The following is a 21,524-nucleotide window of genomic DNA, read 5'->3' on the forward strand; positions in this document are numbered from 1 at the left end:
TAGCAACATTCTCAGCTTACACGTTCCGACGTGTCAAACATTAAATAACTGCCAAAACTAGCAATTGGCTTTGAATGTTACAAATTCATGTTCTTACCTTGAGAGATGTAATTTTGCTGACAAGATTTAAACAAAACAGCCAAATATCTCTATAGAGCATTTTTGGATATTAGATTACTTATAAAACTGAATTACTTATTAAAATTCACAATGCATTAAAAATGAATTGAAGTCTAATTTCTTTCATTATAACTGTGCAAATGAGTAAATCCCACAATTTCAACAAAGCATTTCATATATTACTGTCATGAAAGAGCAGTCTACCATGAAACTAAAAAGTAAAAGGCAGCTACTGAAATCAGAACATTAGAAAATGCTTTCATAAGACTTTTTACCACCTGCTCGATCTTCCCCAAATAATGAATGCTTGGCAAATAAAAAGAGAAAACTGTAAAAATCGAATTATTTGTTGATCAAATCAAATCATTTGTGTGGTCCCAGGTGAGCTGGGCAGGTGTAATAGCAACAGAGCACATTTATTTATCAGTAAGATGTAGTGTCTGCCAAAAAAACTAGAACACTCATACAGAAACCCCATTCAACTACCAAACAATTGTCAGTCACCAGTGTGTAACCTGTAATGGCAAAGCCAGCCAGTACTGAGAAACCTGCTATTGTAGCCCCAACCCAATTTCAATGGATGTTCTAACCCTGCAGTGACTAACTTTGACCATGTAGTCATGAGACAAGGAAAAACTACCTTCCTCCCTCTGTCATGGCCCAGAACATGGGTTAGGCTGCTAAGTGTATGCCTGGCCCTGCTGGCTTCAGGGGCAGCATTGTTAGGACATGCTTTCCAGACATCCACATCTCGCATCCTAAACTCCATGATTCAGTATGGCCGTTTATAAGTGATATGTGTTAAATACTAGAGTGGATATACCTGTAGCATCCTTACCCTGCTCACAATATACTCGTCATGATCTGTGTTTCCTGTTATCTGTTTCATGTCTAAGTCCCCAGCGTTTTCACCTTTCATTACCCTCCGTGCTTTCTGTAGTCTTGTCTTTCAGTTCATTCATTTCGCCTGTGTTTCACTTCCTGATTGTTGTACTCACTGGACTCTTGTTTCCCCTCGTTGTCTGTCTATTTAAACCTGTCTGTTCTGTCTAGTCTTTGTCAGATTGTCATGTACTTCCACCATACTTTCCAGTGGTTTTTCCTGTTTGTTTTTCTGTGTCTTGACCTGTTTTGTTTTAGACTTCTGTTTCCTGGATTACCCTTCTGTTCATTATCGAGCCCGCTGTGTATGGAATTAATGGTTTGTGTTTTGGGATTTTGGTTCTGTTTATCTGCCAGTTTGACAATACTATGTAATTATTACCACCCTTTATAAGCACAATATACTATTCCACTAGTACCTCCCTTTATACACACAATATACTATTCCAATAGTACCACCCTTTATAAAGACAATATACTATTCCACTAGTACCTCCCTTTATAAAGACAATATACTATTCCACTAGTACCTCCCTTTATAAAGACAATATACTATTCCACTAGTACCTCCCTTTATAAAGACAATATACTATTCCACTAGTATCTCCCTTTATAAAGACAATATACTATTCTACTAGTACCACCCTTTATACACAATATACTATTCCACTAGTACTGCCATTTATATATTTCTGCAAAAATGTGTGACTGTGTGAGTGCAGGAATGTCATTGGGATCATCCAAAATATATTTTGGAGAGGGTGTATTAAAAATACTGATTGAAATACTATATATGCATGTTGACTTATTTAAACAAATGAATACATGAAACATTTCAATATACTATACCAAGGTTCATTACCGGTTGCTTCCTGGGAGGATGAATGGGCTGTGGGTTGAGGCTTCTTAGATTGTGGATCATGACAGTGATGCTGAGGCCTCCATGAGCTGTCAGATAGTACCTGTAGCTCAGGCACCTTCAAGGTGTGTTTACTATGGGGAAAGCATTGAAGACACCATTAACTTTGATGAAAGACAAAGATTTCCAAGCATGAACCGATTTGTTAACATGACATAGTATAAAATATGTGGACCATCAATAGAGAGCTATTTCCCTGTGTAATCTTAGTGTGCCACTGCAAATAAACCATTTTGTTGCACCAGCTGCCAGAATCGGTGGGATTCTCATTTAACATGTAGGTAAGGACATTTTGATGACATTTCAATATTTGACAAGTTCCTATTTGTGTTTTGTTTCAGTTTAAATTTCCCCGCTGTGGCACATGTTGTCAGGGTTAAGGAGTTTGACCATTGGTTTAATGCATATTATTTGGAAGTACATTATACTATTTGTAACAAACCATAAACGTAACATAATTTACAATCATTTTTGCATGCAATGAAAGACTCCATGTGGTCTGGAAAAATGGTTGGACTTTATTGTCATTTATCCTTCTCAGGTGGGAAAACCCTCACACCTACAGTTCTAACAGGTCGAATAACAATAGCTTCATTCTTTAAAGCATCTCTCCTCATACATAATGTCAAAAGATTGATATGTTATGCATTCAATAAATAAACCAGCATTGCATGTAGCCCCAGGCTTTATATCGCTCAGATATCCCACAGTTAAGTATCATATGCTATGAAAAAAATGTATAGTGTGAGCCGAAAAAAACCAACATATACGGCGACTTCTGTGCCTCGAACAGCGGCGCCCCTGGTGCATGTTCGCAGACTCTCCCATTGTCGCAGTCAAACCCAGAATGAGCGCACGCGCGGATCTTCAGTTCCATTCATTTCTACCATCTTTGGGACAAGGTGGTGAAGAATAACTCACTATTTAGCAGGAAGGTACTGTTCGCCGCGCTTGCCTATTGAAATCTTTAGGTCCCTATTTGGCAAAAAAAAGAAGGGGAGGGGAGGGGCTCAGCCGTGGAATTTGGGTTGCCTGCAAACGGAGGCTGAGACTGTTGAGCGGGAGACGAAATAAACTAGCAACATATCTTAACAATACACCTGGTAAGCGTCTGTAAACTTAACGTTGGCGAGTTGGTAACAAGCAATCATTGACAAGTCAGCAGGTTTGTTTGTGTGTGAGTGGGTTACGTGGGGCAGGAGGTTGTTCTGTTTTTGTGTGAAATGTGTTTCATGTGAGACAGAGTATGCTACAGTCCTTCCTTCCTTTGTTCGACTGCGCCGTTTTGCTGGTCTGTATGCTGCGGGTTTGTAAATATAGTGGTGCAACATGGCTGACTTTGACGCTGCCGCCAGTAGCTAGCTAGCAAGCTACTTGGCTAGTACGCCAGTTTGCAGTCTCAGTGTATGGCTGGCTGGCTGGCTAGCTAGCGAGCGAGCTAGCAAGTCAATGCTGGAAGATGTTGGCTACATGTCTGGGTGTAATTTTGCATTGAGTGTTCATATTTTTGTGTTTTTCCAAGGCTTTTGTATGAAAATACTGGGATTGCATTTGTAATATTTTAAGGTCATTATATCAGAGATCTCAGGCGTAATAAAATACTAAATTACATTTGGCTAACATTCACTAGCTTGCTATGAAGATCCAGCTCGCCAGGTTACCTATCCCTTGATGTATTCTGTAGATCAACGGTGTGCAGAAAATGGTCATGTTTAGCTAGCTACAGAAGGTCATGCCAAATATGCATTTTACAAATTCAGATTGTTTTCTGTTACTGAATTTTCATAAAACTTGACATAAGTTAACTACCTAGCTGGGTAGCAAGTACTTTAAACAATTTATATGTATTTTCGCATACAATGAGAAATTAAAGAAGAGGGGAAGGCTGTTGTTGGAGACGTCTAGCAACAGAACTAGGGTCAGATTGCAGGTAAATGTCTGCGGAGGGAAGTTGATTTAAATGTTAGACCTAAGCACTTTACATACTCATTGAATGTGTGGAGAAAATGGGGTGATGCTAGCATGTCATTTTTCTATTCAATAGCCTTACGTTATTGTGAAAGTCTACTCGTTACTATTATTGCAACCCATATATTCTCGAAGTAACGTTAGACCGTCGACGACGCTAGTCTTCAGGCATACCTTCACAACTGGCCAGTTTATAGGATCGTTAATTGAGGGGGAGGGCCTTTTTGTTTTGGTATTGGTGCAGTGTGGTGTTGAGGTATTAGCGACTAAGGAGTTGGGTTAATTAGGAATACTACTCGCATGTCTCCTATAGATTAGAAATCACTGCAGATTGTCGTTAAAGCCGGTTGATGCATGTGTGTAATCTCTGCAAACGTGTAATGACGGCTAGCTAGATTATGCAAATAATCCCCTCCCAAATAAAGAAATAACTAAATAAATAAACAAATCTTCATGCTAGTATCTGGGAATGCCGCATTAAGCATAATTATATCATACAGGTACCATATGTTCAAGCAAAGGTTTTCAGTGCGCTCGTCTCCATGGTAATCAAGAGTTTTTCGTTTGTTCACCATGCATGCATCCAGTTTAAACGGCATTTCCAACATTTCCTCAGATGTGATAAGGTGTCAGAATTTCAAAGTTGAGACCCCAATTGCTATCAAATTGCCAACATATGAGGCGGATAAGGTGTCCCTGCACATTTCGCCATGTGTACTCTTGATTCTTCATGAACCCTACTAAATAAAGAATGTTGGAGGGGGAAAGGAATATTATTGTTCTCAGGCAAGATTGTTCAGCTGTGCTGTAGTCTACATACAACCAAATTGTTATCTAAATGACATGAAAGCATGAAAGAAATTAACATTGAATTATTATAGATAAAATGGGACTTGTGTGTAGTAAGTCGAGTCTCTTGTTTTATTTAGCAGTCAGTAGGAATTTACAGGTACACAAGATTGTTCTTTTGCACATTTCTAAGAAAACTGTAAAAGAAAAAGCATTTCACTTTTTGTTTTTGGAACTATATGCAATGCTATGCTGAAGAGCCACTGCGTGCCTCGCGACAGACCTGGTGTAATTTCTTAGCATAATGGACTACTTAATTTATTTTTCGATCATATTGTTGCCTCAGCTGCAATTCTCTTTTAGAGCTTCCATCTCCTCTTATCCTTGTTTAGTTCCTGTGAAGTGGCCTTGATGGTCGTTGTTACAGCTAGCTGTTTCTCCGCTAAACCCAAATAGCGAATGCACACAGCGTCCCCTTGAAAAATGCTTAGTAGCGAACCTTAGAGTGCCGCTTCCAGTTCAAGCACTCGTGTATAGTGCAGACATGTTATGCCTCGGATGGAGTCTGGACTGTGACAGACCTCGAATGTGCGTAATTGCCCATTATTGGTCGTCGCATCACTCAGGGAAGGGAGCCATTCAGTTTGCAAGGTAATCCACTCTCAGTAGCACCTTGTCTTGTCAGCCGGTTGTTCCCGCGATATTCCCGTACCGGTTACGCAGTCTTCCTGTACACAAGCTACGTCAGCTCAATTAGCAGAGCGGACATAACAGCGAACAGTCAAATTATGTGATCATATTAGGGTGAACATTTTCAGCACTCTGAAACTTGAATGCTATGTAGTCAAAAATCAGTTTTATTCTATTGCATTGCTACTAAAGCAGATATTTTAGATGTTTTATGGGGAGGGCCAACACCTGTATTGAATTACCCAGGAAGGTGACCAAGTGCTCTGTTTCTGTAAGTTGCAGATATTTGACCGTGTGGAAAAATCCATGGTTGTAAAATGAGAATCCTCAGTGAGCTGATTATTCAAAACCAAGCAATATTTAGAGTCTAGGAGGTGACTGTATATGTTGTTCCATGTTTTTTGGGCAGTATATAGTATAGAGAGACAGGAAGAATGGGAGCGAGAGAGAGGGGAAGACATGCGACAAATCTCGGACGGTCGGATTTGAACCGCCGACGTCGCGGCTCGCAATGAGCATGCGGTCAGTGCTCTACAGGCTGTGCCACCGAGACACCCCAATGTTGTTCCATGTTAAATGGAATTATAGTGTGCATTTTTTGGCCTGTTGTCCTTTGTTCTGCATTTACAGAATTTTGGAAGCTTTGTTATTAGTTCTAGCCTAACTGTTGAGCAAATTTAGGCTGTATTGAAATGTGTAATGTATATAAATTGGTGGTTAGTATGTATAATTTCGGATATAATTCCTAGATGGACCCCCTGATGTGGATGTAAATACCGTCAAATTGAAGGTGACAGTGTGCACTATAACTTCGTTTGAAATCTAATGTGCCGGAGTACACAGACAAAATAACAGAAATTGTACCGCTGTCCAATTACTTACGGACTGCACTGACTCGACGGTGCCACGGCGCCACCGTGAGCTGGGAATCGATCGCACCTTCGAGTCGCAAACCCAGCCCCCTAACCGTTAACACTGCTACACTGCCACTCCCTAACTCCAAGCGACACCCGCGTTCCCAGAAACAGGCACGGGGAATTTAAACACCTTCGCTCTGGGGTTCGGCGGCAGAGTCTGGAAGCGAACCTGAAACCCGAGAGTTATAAGCCCAATTTCCCCCACCGTCGTGTGGCGCTGCTGCAGTTATGCGTCGTCACGCTGTGATCTCCGACACGGCTGGCGCTGATTCCAGCCGGGCTTTAGGATAAGCTATTAGACTCCCCGCCAGTGCCTCCGCTGCGTCCGCTTCCCAGGGCCCCTGGTGTTAATCTGGTGCTGTTCGGCTGGACCGCTTTGAAATCCCGGCGTCTTACAAGTGTAGACACGCGTAGAATTCGACGTCGACCTGTGTTTAAAAGTCTGCCCATTGTTTGCCCAGATTAACTTTTCTGTCAGTGGAAACTGTTTACTTTTTTCTTTTAATGGTTGAGCCAGGGTCTGTCGCCGGTGGGAAGAGTGACTCATATTCCGGCTCCAGGATCGCAATTACATGGTGAATGACATCTCTCATTGTCGGATCATTGGATCGTTTTTAGGTTCCCCGGTCCCCACCTGCTGGATGTGAAAATTGCCTTTTTTGGGGCGGGGGTGGTGGTGATTGGAAGTTATCTGAAGGATGTAGTGGGAGAGGGACAATCAGAACAATATAACGATGATAAACTTTTCCCAGTGTTGCAGCGGAGTGAACATTTTAATTGAAGTGGCCTTCTTTGAGATTGTCCGGTATTGCTGCTGGGCCTCATTTTTGAGCTCTTTAAAGCTGGAAATACTCCAGCTGAAGGACGCTCGATAGTCGGCCTACAGCGGCGGGCTCTTTTCGGTGCTGGTCAGGAGTGATCGGTCCCAACTTTCTGATGAAATACCCTGACTCATTTGTATCTGTTTGCATTCTTTACCTCTGCATGTTGTCATTTATAGTACATGTATTCGGTTAGGAGGGAGTTCCACCTCTTTTTAATCCCCTTCTCTGGATATATATATTAAATTTTATATATACATTATCGGAGCTGTTGATATGGTCCATACAGCAGTACAACACAAAAAGCTCTGTTCTAGATTAGTTTATCCTCATGTATCCACCTGGACACATGCATGCAGGTTAGGGCTGCGTGATATAGCTATCGCGGTACATAGAAAACATTTTTTTTTCCCAATAAGAAATCTCTGGCAGGTCCGGTAGGTTTCGTTCCTTCTTTTTGTCTTTAATCATACTTGCTACAGTAACATATCTCCAAACTTCAGTAAAATGCTTTGTTTTCACTCTTTTTCTTCTAGTAATGTTTTTATCTACCACATGGAAACAGCACGACCCTGTTGCTGTCATATCAACGTTGAAAAGTTATGAGTGACATTTTTTTCCTCCTGAAGCGTTTTGCTTTGGCTCAGAAAATTAGAGGTGTGCTACCGCATCAGGTATGATTAAATAAAAAAAGATAGTTGTTACTATGCTTACAACCCTAATGCAGGTTCTGGTGGAGTACTAGCAATCAATTCAGGTTTTGAAATCGATACAGACAATGCTTAAAGTGGGGGAAAACCGTGCTCACACAGTGCTCATTTGAGCAAAATCTAGAAGTCCCAGTACTTCTACAGTACAATTCTGAGCCAAACAATGCAAAGATGGGTTCCTTTGCAGCTGCCAGCAGTCACAGAGATGTACCGCTTGGTCGTTTAACTGCAATAGGCAGTTTTAAAATCAAGTGGGTATGCTCAGAATACCAAGTCCTGTAGATCAGTGGCCTCCAACCCTGGTCCTGGAGAGCTACAGGCCTGCTGGTTTTTCGTTGTTACTCTGCACTTATTTAATCATGTAGAGCAGTTTATTACACTGTTAACTTGCCTCACTTGCTTACCTGGGTGCTGATTTTGAGGTGAACCAGCACACCACGTAGCTCTCCAGGACCAGGGTTGGAGACCACTGCTGTAGATGTTTCTGGTGGGTGTCTTTATTTTGGTAGTAGACTTTACCCCGATGCTCGCCTGACGTTGCTGTTCTCGGCTTGGTGTATTCCCGGCTTAATAATTAATGTTGGGAGCGACATTAGCTGAGGAGGTAAGAGTGGTCAAGTCTGGCAGTTGAAGGGTTGCCGATTCGATTTCCCTTCCCTGGGTGTGTCCCTGGGCAAGACGCCTAACCCCCAATTGCTCCTAACCAGCTGGTTGGTTCCTTGTCACTGTTGGTGTGTGCGAGTGGGTATCAATTGGTATCAATTGTAAAGCACTTTGGATAAAAGCGTTGTATAAGTGCAGTCCATTTACCAAGAACAAACAGAGAAGCGTGACGAATGAATACATCGCACTGGGCGCTTTTTGTTCTTCAGTGCAAATGCTGTGGGATTGTTGGCGTGACGAAGGTCTCCGTGTTTCCCCAGACTCTGGAGCTCCGTTCTGGACCCTGAGGGGTGAGAAGGTCCCAGAGGGAGCGCCTGGACCTGCATGGTGGTGCCACTCTTTCCCCTGCTGTCGCGTCCTCACCGGCCCGGGTAGAGGAAGCTTTTTCACCCTAGTCCGGCAGCTTGGCTGCTCACCTCGTTCCAGATGAATGAAGACCCCATTCGGAAAGACTGCAGGCCAGAGACCCAGAGCTGATGCAGGTACGCCCCCGCCCCGTCTCTCCACTCCGCTGTGCCTGTGATTGGATGTCGGGGAGGCGCACGGTCTCTGCAGGCCAATGAAATGAACAGATTTCTCACTGTCTAGCACACATTACAATGAAAGCCCTGATTTATGTCTAAATATCCATTAATGTTTTGAAATCCCTTGGCAATAAGATTAACCCACAGAAGCGCACTTAATTATGTTTCTGCAGCATATGTAAGATGCATGGTATAATAATGTGGTTAAATATGTTCAATTAAATTTCTTTGAGGAGATATGTTACTTTCTAATGGGAATGGGGGAACATCTTAAAAGGCTACATTTGCATAGGGCTCTGTAAGAACAGCCCTGTCTGACAGTGTAACCTTCTGCACATATGGTGCATTTTATTGGTGCTAGTGTCCATGACCGGATGACCTTATCTCTCACCCTTTTGCATTGATTTTGATGTTTTCCAATCAGGAAACGGCTTGCTAATTAACCTTTAGAATTACAGAACAGCGTGGAAAAATAATTTGCCATGTTAGTTGATTTTAGAAATAATGATAGCATTTATGCTTTTCCTTTCATATTCCAGCTGCCATAGAAAATGTGTTTTCTTTCATATGACAACTTTCACCATGTTTTTCACTGTGTTTATTCTGTGTATGTGAAGATATCTCAAATGAGTTTATCTTCAATGAGTAATTTATTTATTCATTCTCATTTGAAAATGGAAACTCTAGTTCAAAACATTCGCTACTGACAACATGTCTGGTAGAATCATTTCCACCTTTCGTTCAGTGTAAACTTCATTAGCTATCCAATACCTACACAGTGGAGGATAGGAATGCAACCATTCATGTACCATCCAAACCATGGTGAAACCATGCTCATGGTTTGTTTTGCACGTGCATGGGTCGCTTGCCTCCAGAAGTCCAGCTATAGCCAAAATAGCCCATCACGCTTTGCTTCTTAAAAATGTGGTCTTGAAAGTTATATTGGCCAATTCTCTTTGTCGTCATACAAAATTGAAAATAAGGAATACAGAGATAAACCGTACTCATTTACTTTAAATTAAAAATTGAGCGGAACTATTTGCACAGGTGAGGCTGCAGTGAGTGCAGCTTACGGCTGAAAGCCCTGTCAGTCAGTCAGATTTAGAATGGCAGGTGTGTGAGAAAAAGCCGAGTCCTCGGACTTTGTTTGAGTCCGCTGTTTGGGAGCATTATGGATTTTGTGTTTTTGCGTCTGTAGTGACAGGGCGGGGGGGGAGGTGGCGATGAAGTGTGCCAGCATTGCTTCACAAGTGTGGAGTACGCTACTGAAAAGAAATGGAAAATCAGATCGGCCCGTGGCAATGTTATTTTCTTCTCCGCCGAAACAGAATTATGTTTGGTGTCACAAACCGGTGACACCAACACCGCCAACCGAACCATTGCAGCCCTAATGGCGGATACGGATTTTCACACTGTACTAATGGGTATTAACAGTCTTTATTTTTATTCTCCTATTTTAGGGCACGCAGGTGTTTCTGCAAGTATGATGAAAAAGAAAAACTCCCACAAGTAAGTTTTTGTACAAGTCAGACGTTTGTTCTTTCGCATACTTAGGCCTGTAGCCTGAAACGCATGGACATTTTAAGGAAGCGACATGCTTCCACCAATTGAGACGGCGACCGTTTGATTTGACACATTCCCACGCAGGTTGCCAATGAATCGTTCACATAGGCCTCATTAATGGCCCGCAAGCTCTTGTTTTGTAAAAAGTGAAGGGGTGTGAATACTTTCTGAAGCCACTGTATTATTAGTGTAATTCAGTGATTGCTGATAGGTTTCATACACAAGTCAAATATCAGGTACCTTGCTACAGTATCATTGCCATCCTTTCATTTATTTATCTTTCTTACATACAATTAATGGAGGTGTTGATGAAAGTTTGGCTGGTAGGACTGTATTTAAATTGGTGTATGTGTGTACAGCATAGATAAAATCCTCACAAAAGGCAAAAGAGTAATTTATTTTTATGACCCTATTTGTTTAAAGAGTGTTATTGTACAATATGCAAATGTGTCTGGCAGGGCCTGCATTGACCCTGCAGTCCTCCAGTGCAGCAGGGTGAAGGTGCCCACAGCATTGCTGTCTGCCATGTGCATTAAGCATAATGAGGGAGACTCACCCTTAACACCAGAGAAGAAGAAAATGAACTGGCCGTCACCTTTGAAACTGTGACAGTACTTTGTACGGGGAACGATGCTAATCTGCACTGCGATTAGCATCTTGTTTCTGTTGTTGTTGCTATGCAGCGGTAGTTTATGTTCTGAATGCTATCGATGACACAGTTTTTGAGGCCAGACTTGCAGTATTCCAAATGAGTTAACAAATGGGCATGTGGCCATTAAACGGCATAGAAAGTCGCAATACTTTTACAAAGTTAAATCAAACAGATCAAAATTTTGTTATCCCTGCTGCTATGTCCCAGACTTTGACGAGCACAGTTGGGGATTTGGGTTGGGTTTCAAAGGGCTTGCTTGAATTCGCTTTAGAGTTTTCTATTGTAAGTGGCTTCCGAAGCAATTGGAAGTGATTCCCACGGTTCCGGAAAGGGTACATACCTGCAGTCCATGGAAAATGATGAAATTCCCCACTGTCCTTAAAGAAGTTTTGAAAACTCTCAACGAAGTTCATTCCTGCTTCAGAACAAGCTATTTTAAAGCTCTTATTGCGAACTGGCTTGCTTAATGTAATTTAAGCTTCCAATGTCAGTGTGCCGATAGTACTAAGAAATTGACTAAGTTCTCTGGCTGGTACTGCCCGCTATCCTAAATCACCTGATGACTGGAATACACTCCCAAGAGTGGTCTCTCTTGTATATTATGGGCAGATAGTTTTCTTATTGAATGTACAGTATATCAACAATAATTCACCTACAAATCAAAGTAGCCTTGATTGACTATTGCTGCTCGTTTTGGTCCTCATGTGTTCATGAAATGTCCAAAATGTTCAAAAAGCCTGTGTTTTTCCCGATTTGAAAATCATTTGTTGGGCGGCGCAGCGGGTTGCAGAATTCTGTTGCAAAATCGCGCCTTGCCATCGGTTGCACTCAGCCACCTGCAATCAACAATGCACCGACAAACAGTACTGAAAGGCAGGGACCCGGGAGACACAGGTGCTGCCTTTGACTCATTGCGCTCCCCTGCTTTCTGTGGAACCAGCAGCTACTACGTCGAGCAGCGCTCGCTTCCACTGACAAACACTGCGAGGAAGCCCGCATTTGCATTTCTTCATTCTCGGGTCCCTTTGTAACGCCGTTTGAAGCGAAGGAGCACTTCTTTCAAATGAGATTTGAAGTGATACGGCGAGAGAAGTAAAGCCATTGACCTTTTGATGTGTTTGAAAGGCTTCCTTTCCAAAAAGCTTCTTTTTTTTTTTCTCTCTCTCTTTCTTTAAAGAAAGGCCAAAATGACATTTTCATAATGTCAATTGTTCACACTCATTACTTGCACCAGTCTTAGGTGAAATTACTCCCGTTAGCAAGTATGAAACGCCATATTGGGCATATTGGGACTACACAAGGCAGTCTGTGAAGAAACTCCCATTTTGCTTGCCAGTCTGACATCAAATACACACGGATAACAATCGCGTTTATAGCGGGAGCACAGCATTAGGATCAGGGGTTTTTGTGTGTGTAATGTCTGCACTGATGCACACGTGAACATGGAGCTATGGCATGGGTGTTTGGGTAAAATTAACTTGTCCAACATGTTCGTCATTATGTTTGTCAGAAGCCATTAAAATCTAGCTAGCTCCGTTGCAACTAGAATTGTGTTGGCGGTATAGGTTATGCAGTCACTCAGTCCATTTAAACCCCTTGTTTGTGGTTGAGTCCTGAGGCCTGCATCATGAAGCAGGATTACGGAGTTAGCCGGCTAACTTCACAGACTTAAAACCCAGAACCCTCCCAAATCTGGACTGAAGTAAAAATAGCTCAGTTAACTCAGTGATCCCGCTTTGTGATACAGGCCCTTGCTAATGGTTGTGCGTTTTGCGTTCCGCTTCGTTTTCCCTCTAGGAAGCAGAAGAGCAGCGTGGGGCCCAGCAAGCCCGTCTCCCAGCCCAGGAGGAACATCGTGGGCTGCAGGATACAGCACAACTGGAAGGAGGGCGGCAGCCCCGCCACACAGTGGAAGGGCACGGTGCTGGACCAGGTGCCCGTCAACCCCTCGCTGTACCTCATCAAGTACGACGGCTTCGACTGCGTCTACGGGCTGGAGCTCCACAAAGACGAGCGGGTGCAGAACCTGGAGGTCCTCCCGGACAGAATCGGTGAGCTCCGGCGGAGTGGGGCTCCAACCTCAGGCTCTTTGCAGCGTTGGGCACCGGCTGTGATAAAGGGTTTTTTTTGATTCGAACAATGGTTCTAATCACGGCACTGGCTTCTCCGTTTCATAATTATCTGCTCGTATTAGTTTCTTGATTATTGAAGTGGGGATTGGAGAAATTGTGTTTGAGTAGTTTTGGGGACAGGCATTTTGTGACTCCAAAAATATAGCATAATATGATAGTCATTTATTTGTTTATTTATTATGTGATCAACTGAAATCCATTAATAGCAGTAGTGTAAATCCCTCACAGACACTGGCCAAATGAACATGCTATTGCTGATGTAATTTTAGCAGCTTTTTTGTTGCTCTCTCTGGATCTGTTGATCATGATTTTCACCGTGTCAACAGGAAGATAATCCTTCCCCGTCTGGTTATCTTCCTCTGGTCACTGTTTCTTTGTATTGGGTGTCCAGGCTTCGAACGTTCGCATAGTTCATATACCATTCATTTGTAATATATAATGTAATCATTTTATTTACAGGCTCCATAGCCGGGGTGTCAAACTAAATTCCCAGGGGGCCGCAGGTCTGTGGGTTTTTGTGGTTTCCTTTCAATCTGCTGTCAATTAAGGCCTCGAGAATAAGGCGTATAGATTCTTCAGCCAAGACTTGAATGAACCACCGGTGATGAGAATTGTAGATTCTTTAGCCAGTCAAATACTTGGATGAACCACTGGTGTCGAAAACATCCAGAAAACCAGCAGATGCTGCAGCCCTACAGGAGTTTGACACCAGCACTCTACACTGTGGTGAAAGGAGCAGGTGTTCTGTTTCCCGCTCCGCGGCCGCGTTGCTGAAGTACTTCCTGTTCCGCGGCCGCGTTGCTGAAGCGCTTCCTGTTCCGCGGCCGCGTTGCTGAAGCGCTTCCCGTTCCGCGGCCGCGTTGCTGAAGCGCTTCCTGTTCCGCGGCCGCGTTGCTGAAGTGCTTCCTGTTCCACGGCCGCGTTGCTGAAGTGCTTCCTGTTCCGCGGCCGCGTTGCTGAAGTGCTTCCTGTCCTGCAGCCTCCTCCCGGATCAGCGACGCCCACCTGGCGGACACCATGATCGGGAAAGCGGTGGAGCACATGTTCGAGACGGAGGACGGGTCCAAGGACGAGTGGAGGGGCATGGTGCTGGCGCGCGCCCCCATCATGAACACGTGGTTTTACATCACGTACGAGAAGGACCCCGTTTTATACATGTACCAGCTTCTGGACGACTACAAAGAGGGGGACCTGCGGATTATGCCCGATTCAAGTGAGTGCCTCCTGACGGTAGTGTGGACTCAGTGTTAGCATTCAGTGTGTTTTAGCGTTGTGCTGTACACTTGGAGGGTTGCTCTAGCATTGCACCAGAAAAATACAATATTTAGGCACCGCTAGTGTGTACGTGGTGATTCAGTATCATTGAGCATGGCAGCATGTTTACTCTGAGAAACCACACATACCTTTTATGTTGCACTTCTCTTTTTTTCTGGCATTGGTCAGTTGACGTGAGGGAAGGACAATGAACGATGGGCATGTTGAGTCTTGTGTATTTTACATTTTGGCCAAAAGGCTGAAGTTAAGCATATCTGACAGCACTTCTCATTGCCACTTTTGCAAGCATAAAATACTAAACTTACCGTTGTTTTTGCATCGTGTTTTTGCATCAGTGGGGTCAGGTTAGCTAGCCATTGGTTTGAAGTGAAAGCACGGCACAAAAATATTAGCTCATTACATGTTAACCACATATTTCTTGTAGTGCTCAAATGACTGTCTCTGGCAGAATAAGATATTACCCACATTTCACCCTCAGCTCCATCTTTTTAACTGCTGTGTTTGCAACCCAGACATACTGTAGTGACTTCAGGATAGTCCTTAAACAGGACTCAAGGACAAGCTAGCAGTCATCTGAAAGATCAATAATCAATAATCCAAAGCCTCAATATAAATTCCCAGTAAGGCAAAATGACGGGGGAGCAATATTAATGACCCAGGCATAGGATGTTGTAAACAGATGCTTAACATGATATTGCATCAGATAAGCTGCGAAAGACCATCAGTTTGGAGCTGGATACATGATTAACTGTAATCCACTAACGGTAGTAGTCTTAAGTCCCACGCAGACACCAGCCGAATTAACATGCGATTGCTGATGTAACTTAGGCGGCCATTTTGTCTCTCTCGCAGACGACTCCCCTCCTGCGGAGAGAGAGCCAGGGGAGGTGGTGGATAGCTTGGTGGGCAAACAGGTGGAGTACGCCAAAGAAGACGGCACCAAAAGGACTGGCATGGTCATCCATCAGGTGGAGGCTAAGCCATCCGTGTATTTCATCAAGTTCGATGACGACTTCCACATTTACGTCTACGATTTGGTCAAAACGTCCTAGGCGTTCCCACTGGGAGAGGAGAGACGTCAAAGATAATCCTACAGACTTTGCCAAAATCGCTTTGGATGTTTTTTTTCCCACACGACCACTTGAGGACCAGGTGGACGATTCCGTCACAGGCTGTCGAGGAAAGCCTGCCTTCCCCCCCCCTTGCGACTATCATCAAAGGGATCTTGTTTATTTCCAGTCGAAGCCCTGCACAGCTTTAAAATATTGGTCAGCTGTGTTTTCTGCAATAGAGACCAAGTCTGGAAAGAATCAATATATTGTTTTTGTTGTCATGAAAAGAAAGGGTTTCTATCTTTCTATAATATGTTTACTTAGATAGTTTATGGGGCATAGACGCATACATATATCCTTAAAATACTTAAGAGAATTTAATGCTTAACGGCAGTTCTAAAAAAGATATTTAAACACTTCTAAAGTTTGATTTTCTTTGGAAATCTTAAAATCCTTTTGATCTGTGCTACTTTCTATTCACTCTAAATCTGATCAACAGTACAGTGTAAAACATCCAGATTTTGAAGACTTAAGATTTGTATAAAGACTTAATCCTGTGGCAAATTAAAAACCAACTAAAATATTGTCTTTATTGTTTCAAATTTTACAATGACATGTATAGATTCATAGTCTCCTTTAATCTGAGTTGGAATTGAATTTTATTTTCAGAACGCATTTTATTGTTTTTGTCTTTATCCTCCCATCTTAAGTATTTTCTGAGAAATTAGCTTAGTTCCTAACAATGGTACTGTAAGCTATTCACCCTTTGTCAAAATGCACTGCTTGCTTTTAGTCACAAAGTGACAAAGTAAAATTGAATAACTTCAAGTGAAATGAACAGTATTTGAAATGTCATTTAATAGCAACAATGTGTTTCCCATATTTATCAACTTGAGTATGCAACAGGGCAAATTATAGTTGTTTTTAAGGGCGTGCTAACAACTGTTTGGAATTTGTATGCCCAACTCAGCTGCTTTCATTTTGCCTAATTCAGTTTAAGCCTTAAGGCACATGCCTCCTTAAACCTATGACTGATATCAGAACACCGGAACAGATTTTCAGTGCATTCCCTTCACAACAAAATCCACTGTCCAAAATTGGTAAACAAAGGCCTCTATGGAATATTCCAGAGGCTTCCAGAATAACCGTAAACGACTAAGAACCCACAGCCATAGATGCTGTTCTTTGTGACAGTGGACAGTGTTTCTGTGAATCCGATAAGCCACTGAAGATTCCTACTGTATTTCTACACAGCGGAAGCAAAATAATAAACCCAGTTTTGGAGACCAAGGCCTCTTTCAGTCTGATGCCGGTGTGAATTGTCCTTAATTTTGTTGAAACAATTTCAGTGAAAAACTAATAGGGGTATATTCTTAAAACTGCTCAAATATTTTTTGCCATCACCATATTCACCTTAATGACTGTGCTACCATGTTTGTGACGGACACCAGCTTGACGGAAACAACAGTAATATTAGCTGCCAGTCTGTTGAAAATCAGCATGTAAATGATGTAATGTCTTCGAGAGAATTAACAGAAGGATGTCCAGTTAACTGCCAGAGGGAAGCTACGTCTTCATATGAAGAACAGCAGGTACTCTCTGAACTGGCAGTGAACTGTGCTCTGTGCTCTGTTACAGAAGCAGTGCTGGCTTTTGTCCTGACGGTACACGGTGATGTATTGACAATTGACAACGTGTAGTCTTGTCATTGTAAGTGGCCGATCGTGACAATCTGCGGTCAGCGACGCTTTTGGGTTGACGCCCCAGATAATCAGCCGGTCTCTCTGCGCACCACTCTCTCCGGCTGCTGAAAGTCGGTGAAGATTTTAGTGGCGGAGTCGTCGAGGTGTCTAAAGGAGATTTGAGCTGAAATGAGGCTCTTTTATGCCAATACCAAAGCGACCGGAAAGCCTTTGGCATATGTGTTTATAACGGTAGCTGTGTGTCGGTGGCATTCGGCACCACCATAAACCTCATGGATCTACCCCGTTGTGTTCAGTGAGAATTGAAACATAATTGACAATTAAAAAATAAATAAATAAATAAATTGTAAAAATACAGCGACGTTACCTAAATTAATTTCAGAATAGAAAGGACATCACACATGAAGACTGAACTGAGGCCTTCCTCAACAAGGATAAACAAATCGAGGCCTTGCTCAACAAGAATGGATATTCCAGGTGGCCAAAAAAATGAATAGTATTGGCAGCTGAAAATGTAGTATTGTTAATAATGTTTATATTGTTTATATTGTTACTGTGTATATCAGTGCTTTTTTTCTATTCTCTCCATAAAGCTGACCTCCCCCATATGCTGCTGCTGCTTGCTTTGTGTATAAAAATAACAGGAACCTGCTCAAAAATACCGCTTAAATCACTCCTGTGTGCAAATAGAAACCCAACGTTTATCGCTTTCTAATACGTATGGGACAGTCGTTCGCTTGGGGTTCAAGTTTCAGAGTGACATTCACCTCTTGTTACCCTGGTAACTAAATGCAAGGACCTTGTTTATGGGGTTCCGTTTTATTTCCAAACTGCCAAGGGGCTTGTGTCGATGCAAGGCCCAGCCAGGCATGTCTGTGAGGTTTACTGTCCTTTCACGTTTACCTACTGTAGTAATGTACCGTGTTTGATGTCAGTTCTGCATTGAACGTTATTTAGAGAACGGACCCTTCTTTTTGCATGTGTAGAAAAGTTTGTTACTTACTGTGTACTGCATGTCTGATTCTTTTTTCTTTTCTTTTTTTGATAAAAGAAAACAGTCATTTACGTTCCTTACGTATGCTAGTTGTGAGTTTTGTTTTCAGTTAGGCCGAGATTCAATCCAACTGCAATGCACTTTGTCGATAAAGTTTGAGTAGCCATCCTTATAGGTTTTCTTCATCTCCTGCATGTTTTTGTTTTTTTTGTGTATTTGAGTTATCCCAGAACTCACTGCAGTATTTTCTGTAAGCATTGAAGGGGGAACCTTTTGATTAGTTTCATACTTAGACAAAGTGCTTTGCGGCTTGATTGAATAGGGCTCTTATTTTTTTAATCTTCTTTTAACTAAGAGGATCAAATGCACTGGTGTTGCAAAAAAGAGTGCCAATTACAGAACAAGTTGCCGGTGTTGTACAGCATTTGAGGGATCATATAATTTCTGAATAATATAACAGTTCCTCTAAAACAGGCAGATTATTTTTATGTATCATTATGAGTGCCATAAAGAATATACGATAAGGATAAACAGCCTTATTTCACAGCGGGGAAAGGTGTGCATGTGTGAGTGTGTGTCTGTATGTGTGTGTGCGTGCGTGCGTGCATGTGTGTTGTAGTCATTCTAAATGCATATAAAACAATGTGTACATTTTAAGTTAAAACACGCTTCTTTTCAGAGTTATATGTGAACAAAGTGAAGAGACTACACTATGGTCCCTTTGAGATGCTGTCACTTTCTAATTTTATTTTGTATAATACAGTGCAATTTTCTGGCTAAGGGTACATTAAAGGTCTTCATGGTTTTTACGTCTAGGTAAATGGCTTCTCTTGGACAGCTCGTTCATTTTGTTTTTGGAACAATGTAGATAGGTCGTTATTTGCATTTAGAAGTATAAACACTTTAAAATATGTTACTTAATTCTGTAAGTAATTTTTATAATTATGTAAGTCTATCATAACATTTAAAAATAAAAAATTAATGTGAAATTCTGTGTTAGTGCCTTTCCTTTGATCCTCACTGTGATTGTGTGATTTAGGGGGGGGAACACAAAGTCTCAAATATCGGTAATATAGTAAGTGATGTGCATTACTTGGCTGAAGCCAAACATTTTACATTTTACATTTTAGTCATTTGGCTGACGCTTTTAATCCAAAGCGACTTACAAGTGCATAGGTTTTCACAAGTCAAAGCATCACATCCATAACTAGGAAAATACACATGAAATGCTGTTCTAAACATATAGTCATCATAAATCATAATCATGAGGGCACTTTAACATTACATTAATTGTTTTATTTCACATCCAATGTGCAGGAGTACCGAACAACAACAACAAAACTTGTGTCTGTCCCAATAGCTTTGCGTTCAATGTAAATTTGCCAGAACATCTCCTTGGATGAGAGTCTCAGTCGGTGGGTCGTCACTCATCTCCGTGCTCAACAGCGCCTCCCCTGGTTGATCCGACGGCTGCAATGCGCGTGCTCCAGCTGTACATTCCTATGGGCCGTTAACGGCAGAGCGCAGCTGCCGGACTGAAGAGCGAAATGAAGCGGGAGATGGCTGCGGCAATTACGGAAGCCAGCCGGCTCTTATGAAGCCATTGAGGACGGTGGAGCGATTGGATGAGGCTCTACAATTACAGAAATACGCATTTCCAGACTGGGAGAAAATTAAATAGAAAATCTTCGGCTAATTTGGCGGCTCTACCAATGATGATCATATTACGCCTCAGGCTAACAATATACTCATAAAATAAATGTATAGTAAAAGTAGTAATTTTTTAAGAATATGGGTATGGGCAACTTGAAAGTTTTCTTGCTATATTATGCTATGCTTTTTAGTATTCAAAGAATGGAAGTTTACAAGTTTATTTTCTATCAACAAGCAGTACCTACTTTTTACGTGTCATATAGCTCAGTAACATCGATGCAGTGCATTTTGAAATGTGCCACATGAGGGTGCTAAGTGTGTTTGCATATGACAAGTATAGGAAAATCTGACTGCAAGCCATGTTCATTAATCTAGTGTTCCACAATGGCTGCATACACAAACATGACAAAGTATCCTAAAATATATTTCTCAAACATGACTGGAAATAAATTAAATGCAATACATTTAATAAGGCTCAGCTTGGCATTTTCACCCGATTCCATTTTCTGGTCATTTTCTGGTCCAATTCAGTTTCAGTTTCTGTTCAGTTACCTTAGTCTCTGTTCAATAGCATGATCACAGTGTAAATAATAATGACTGCCTTCTTGCAAACACTATTACAGGGGTTAGAGATGTTTTATGCATTTGTAAATTTGTTCAAGGTAGCTTAGTCTTTCAGATCCTGATGTTAAATATTGACAAGCCCAAATATCACCATAGGTGAAATGTAATTATTTCTCATTGTCATTGTTACTGCCTTGTATTATTATGGCAGAGAGGACATAAATTAGTAGTACTTAAATTAAATGTAAGGTTGGAGCCAGCCTTGTCTTTTCAAAGATGGGCCTTGAAAAATTCCACCATGTATATTTTGTGCATTTTCATTCTCAGCCAGAAAACAGAAAACCTGACAAACATCTTAGCCACAACCAGCAGTGGTTAATAATCTTTACAGCTTCGCAATTGGACCTTGCCTGCTCGTGCTTGTTAAGGATTTCTTTTTTTCTTTTTTCTTTTTCCTTTCTTCAAATTATTTTTTTTCCTTGAGAGAGCTCTGTTGGCCTCAGTACAAGAATGCCTGGAGACTAACAAGAAAAAAAACAACAACCTCTCGGTAATTTATTAGGACCAATTGGATAGCCCAATTTTCCTCAGGCTGGCACGACGCTGAATGCACCAGTGAACACCCGCTATCAGCGCAAGCCTCTGAAAGTGAAGATTCTGTGTGCCGCCGCGGGGAACGGGCTTTACCCAGCGCCAGCAGGACCCGCCAGCGGCGAGCTGAAAAGCGTCTTTCAAACCACGCGAGGCTCTCCCTTCCGCTACAGCACACTGGCGCGATTGAAGAAGGGGAGAAAGCCGTTCGCCGGGCAAGTCTACTTGACACACTTGGTGTTGGGGATTGGCTACGGCTGACCCTGTTGTGTGGTCCTGCAGTGCTGGCTTATGGAATAATAACAAAAAATACATCCATTCAACAAGCAACTATGTGAATTA

General features: G+C 42.0%; 1 protein-coding gene across 3 annotated transcripts; it reads left to right on the plus strand.

Moving 5' to 3' along the window:
* Nucleotides 1-2,719: 2,719 nt before the first annotated feature.
* Nucleotides 2,720-19,363, plus strand: spinb (spindlin b). Of its 3 annotated transcripts, none has more exons than XM_061261662.1 (6): nt 2,720-2,856; nt 8,740-8,961; nt 10,464-10,512; nt 13,016-13,269; nt 14,330-14,563; nt 15,478-19,363. In XM_061261662.1, exons 2-6 carry the CDS (start codon nt 8,910-8,912, stop codon nt 15,675-15,677), a joined length of 789 nt encoding a protein of 262 aa, XP_061117646.1. In that variant the 5' UTR covers nt 2,720-2,856; nt 8,740-8,909; the 3' UTR covers nt 15,678-19,363. The 3 variants fall into 3 exon arrangements, with proteins under 3 accessions (XP_061117646.1, XP_061117644.1, XP_061117645.1); XM_061261660.1 differs by lacking the exon at nt 2,720-2,856 and adding an exon at nt 2,887-3,024; XM_061261661.1 differs by lacking the exon at nt 2,720-2,856 and adding an exon at nt 2,975-3,086.
* Nucleotides 19,364-21,524: the final 2,161 nt, after the last annotated feature.

Source organism: Conger conger, chromosome 11 (genome assembly GCF_963514075.1).
Source record: "Conger conger chromosome 11, fConCon1.1, whole genome shotgun sequence".
NCBI lineage: Eukaryota > Metazoa > Chordata > Actinopteri > Anguilliformes > Congridae > Conger > Conger conger.

Excerpts from the sequence above, each read along its gene's own strand:
- spinb (XM_061261662.1), top strand. The coding sequence starts at position 8,910 with ATGAAGACCCCATTCGGAAAGACTGCAGGCCAGAGACCCAGAGCTGAT. Across the intron at positions 8,962-10,463 it reads GAGACCCAGAGCTGATGCAG|GGCACGCAGGTGTTTCTGCA; the intron begins GTACGCCCCCGC and ends CTCCTATTTTAG. Across the intron at positions 14,564-15,477 it reads GCGGATTATGCCCGATTCAA|ACGACTCCCCTCCTGCGGAG; the intron begins GTGAGTGCCTCC and ends TCTCTCTCGCAG.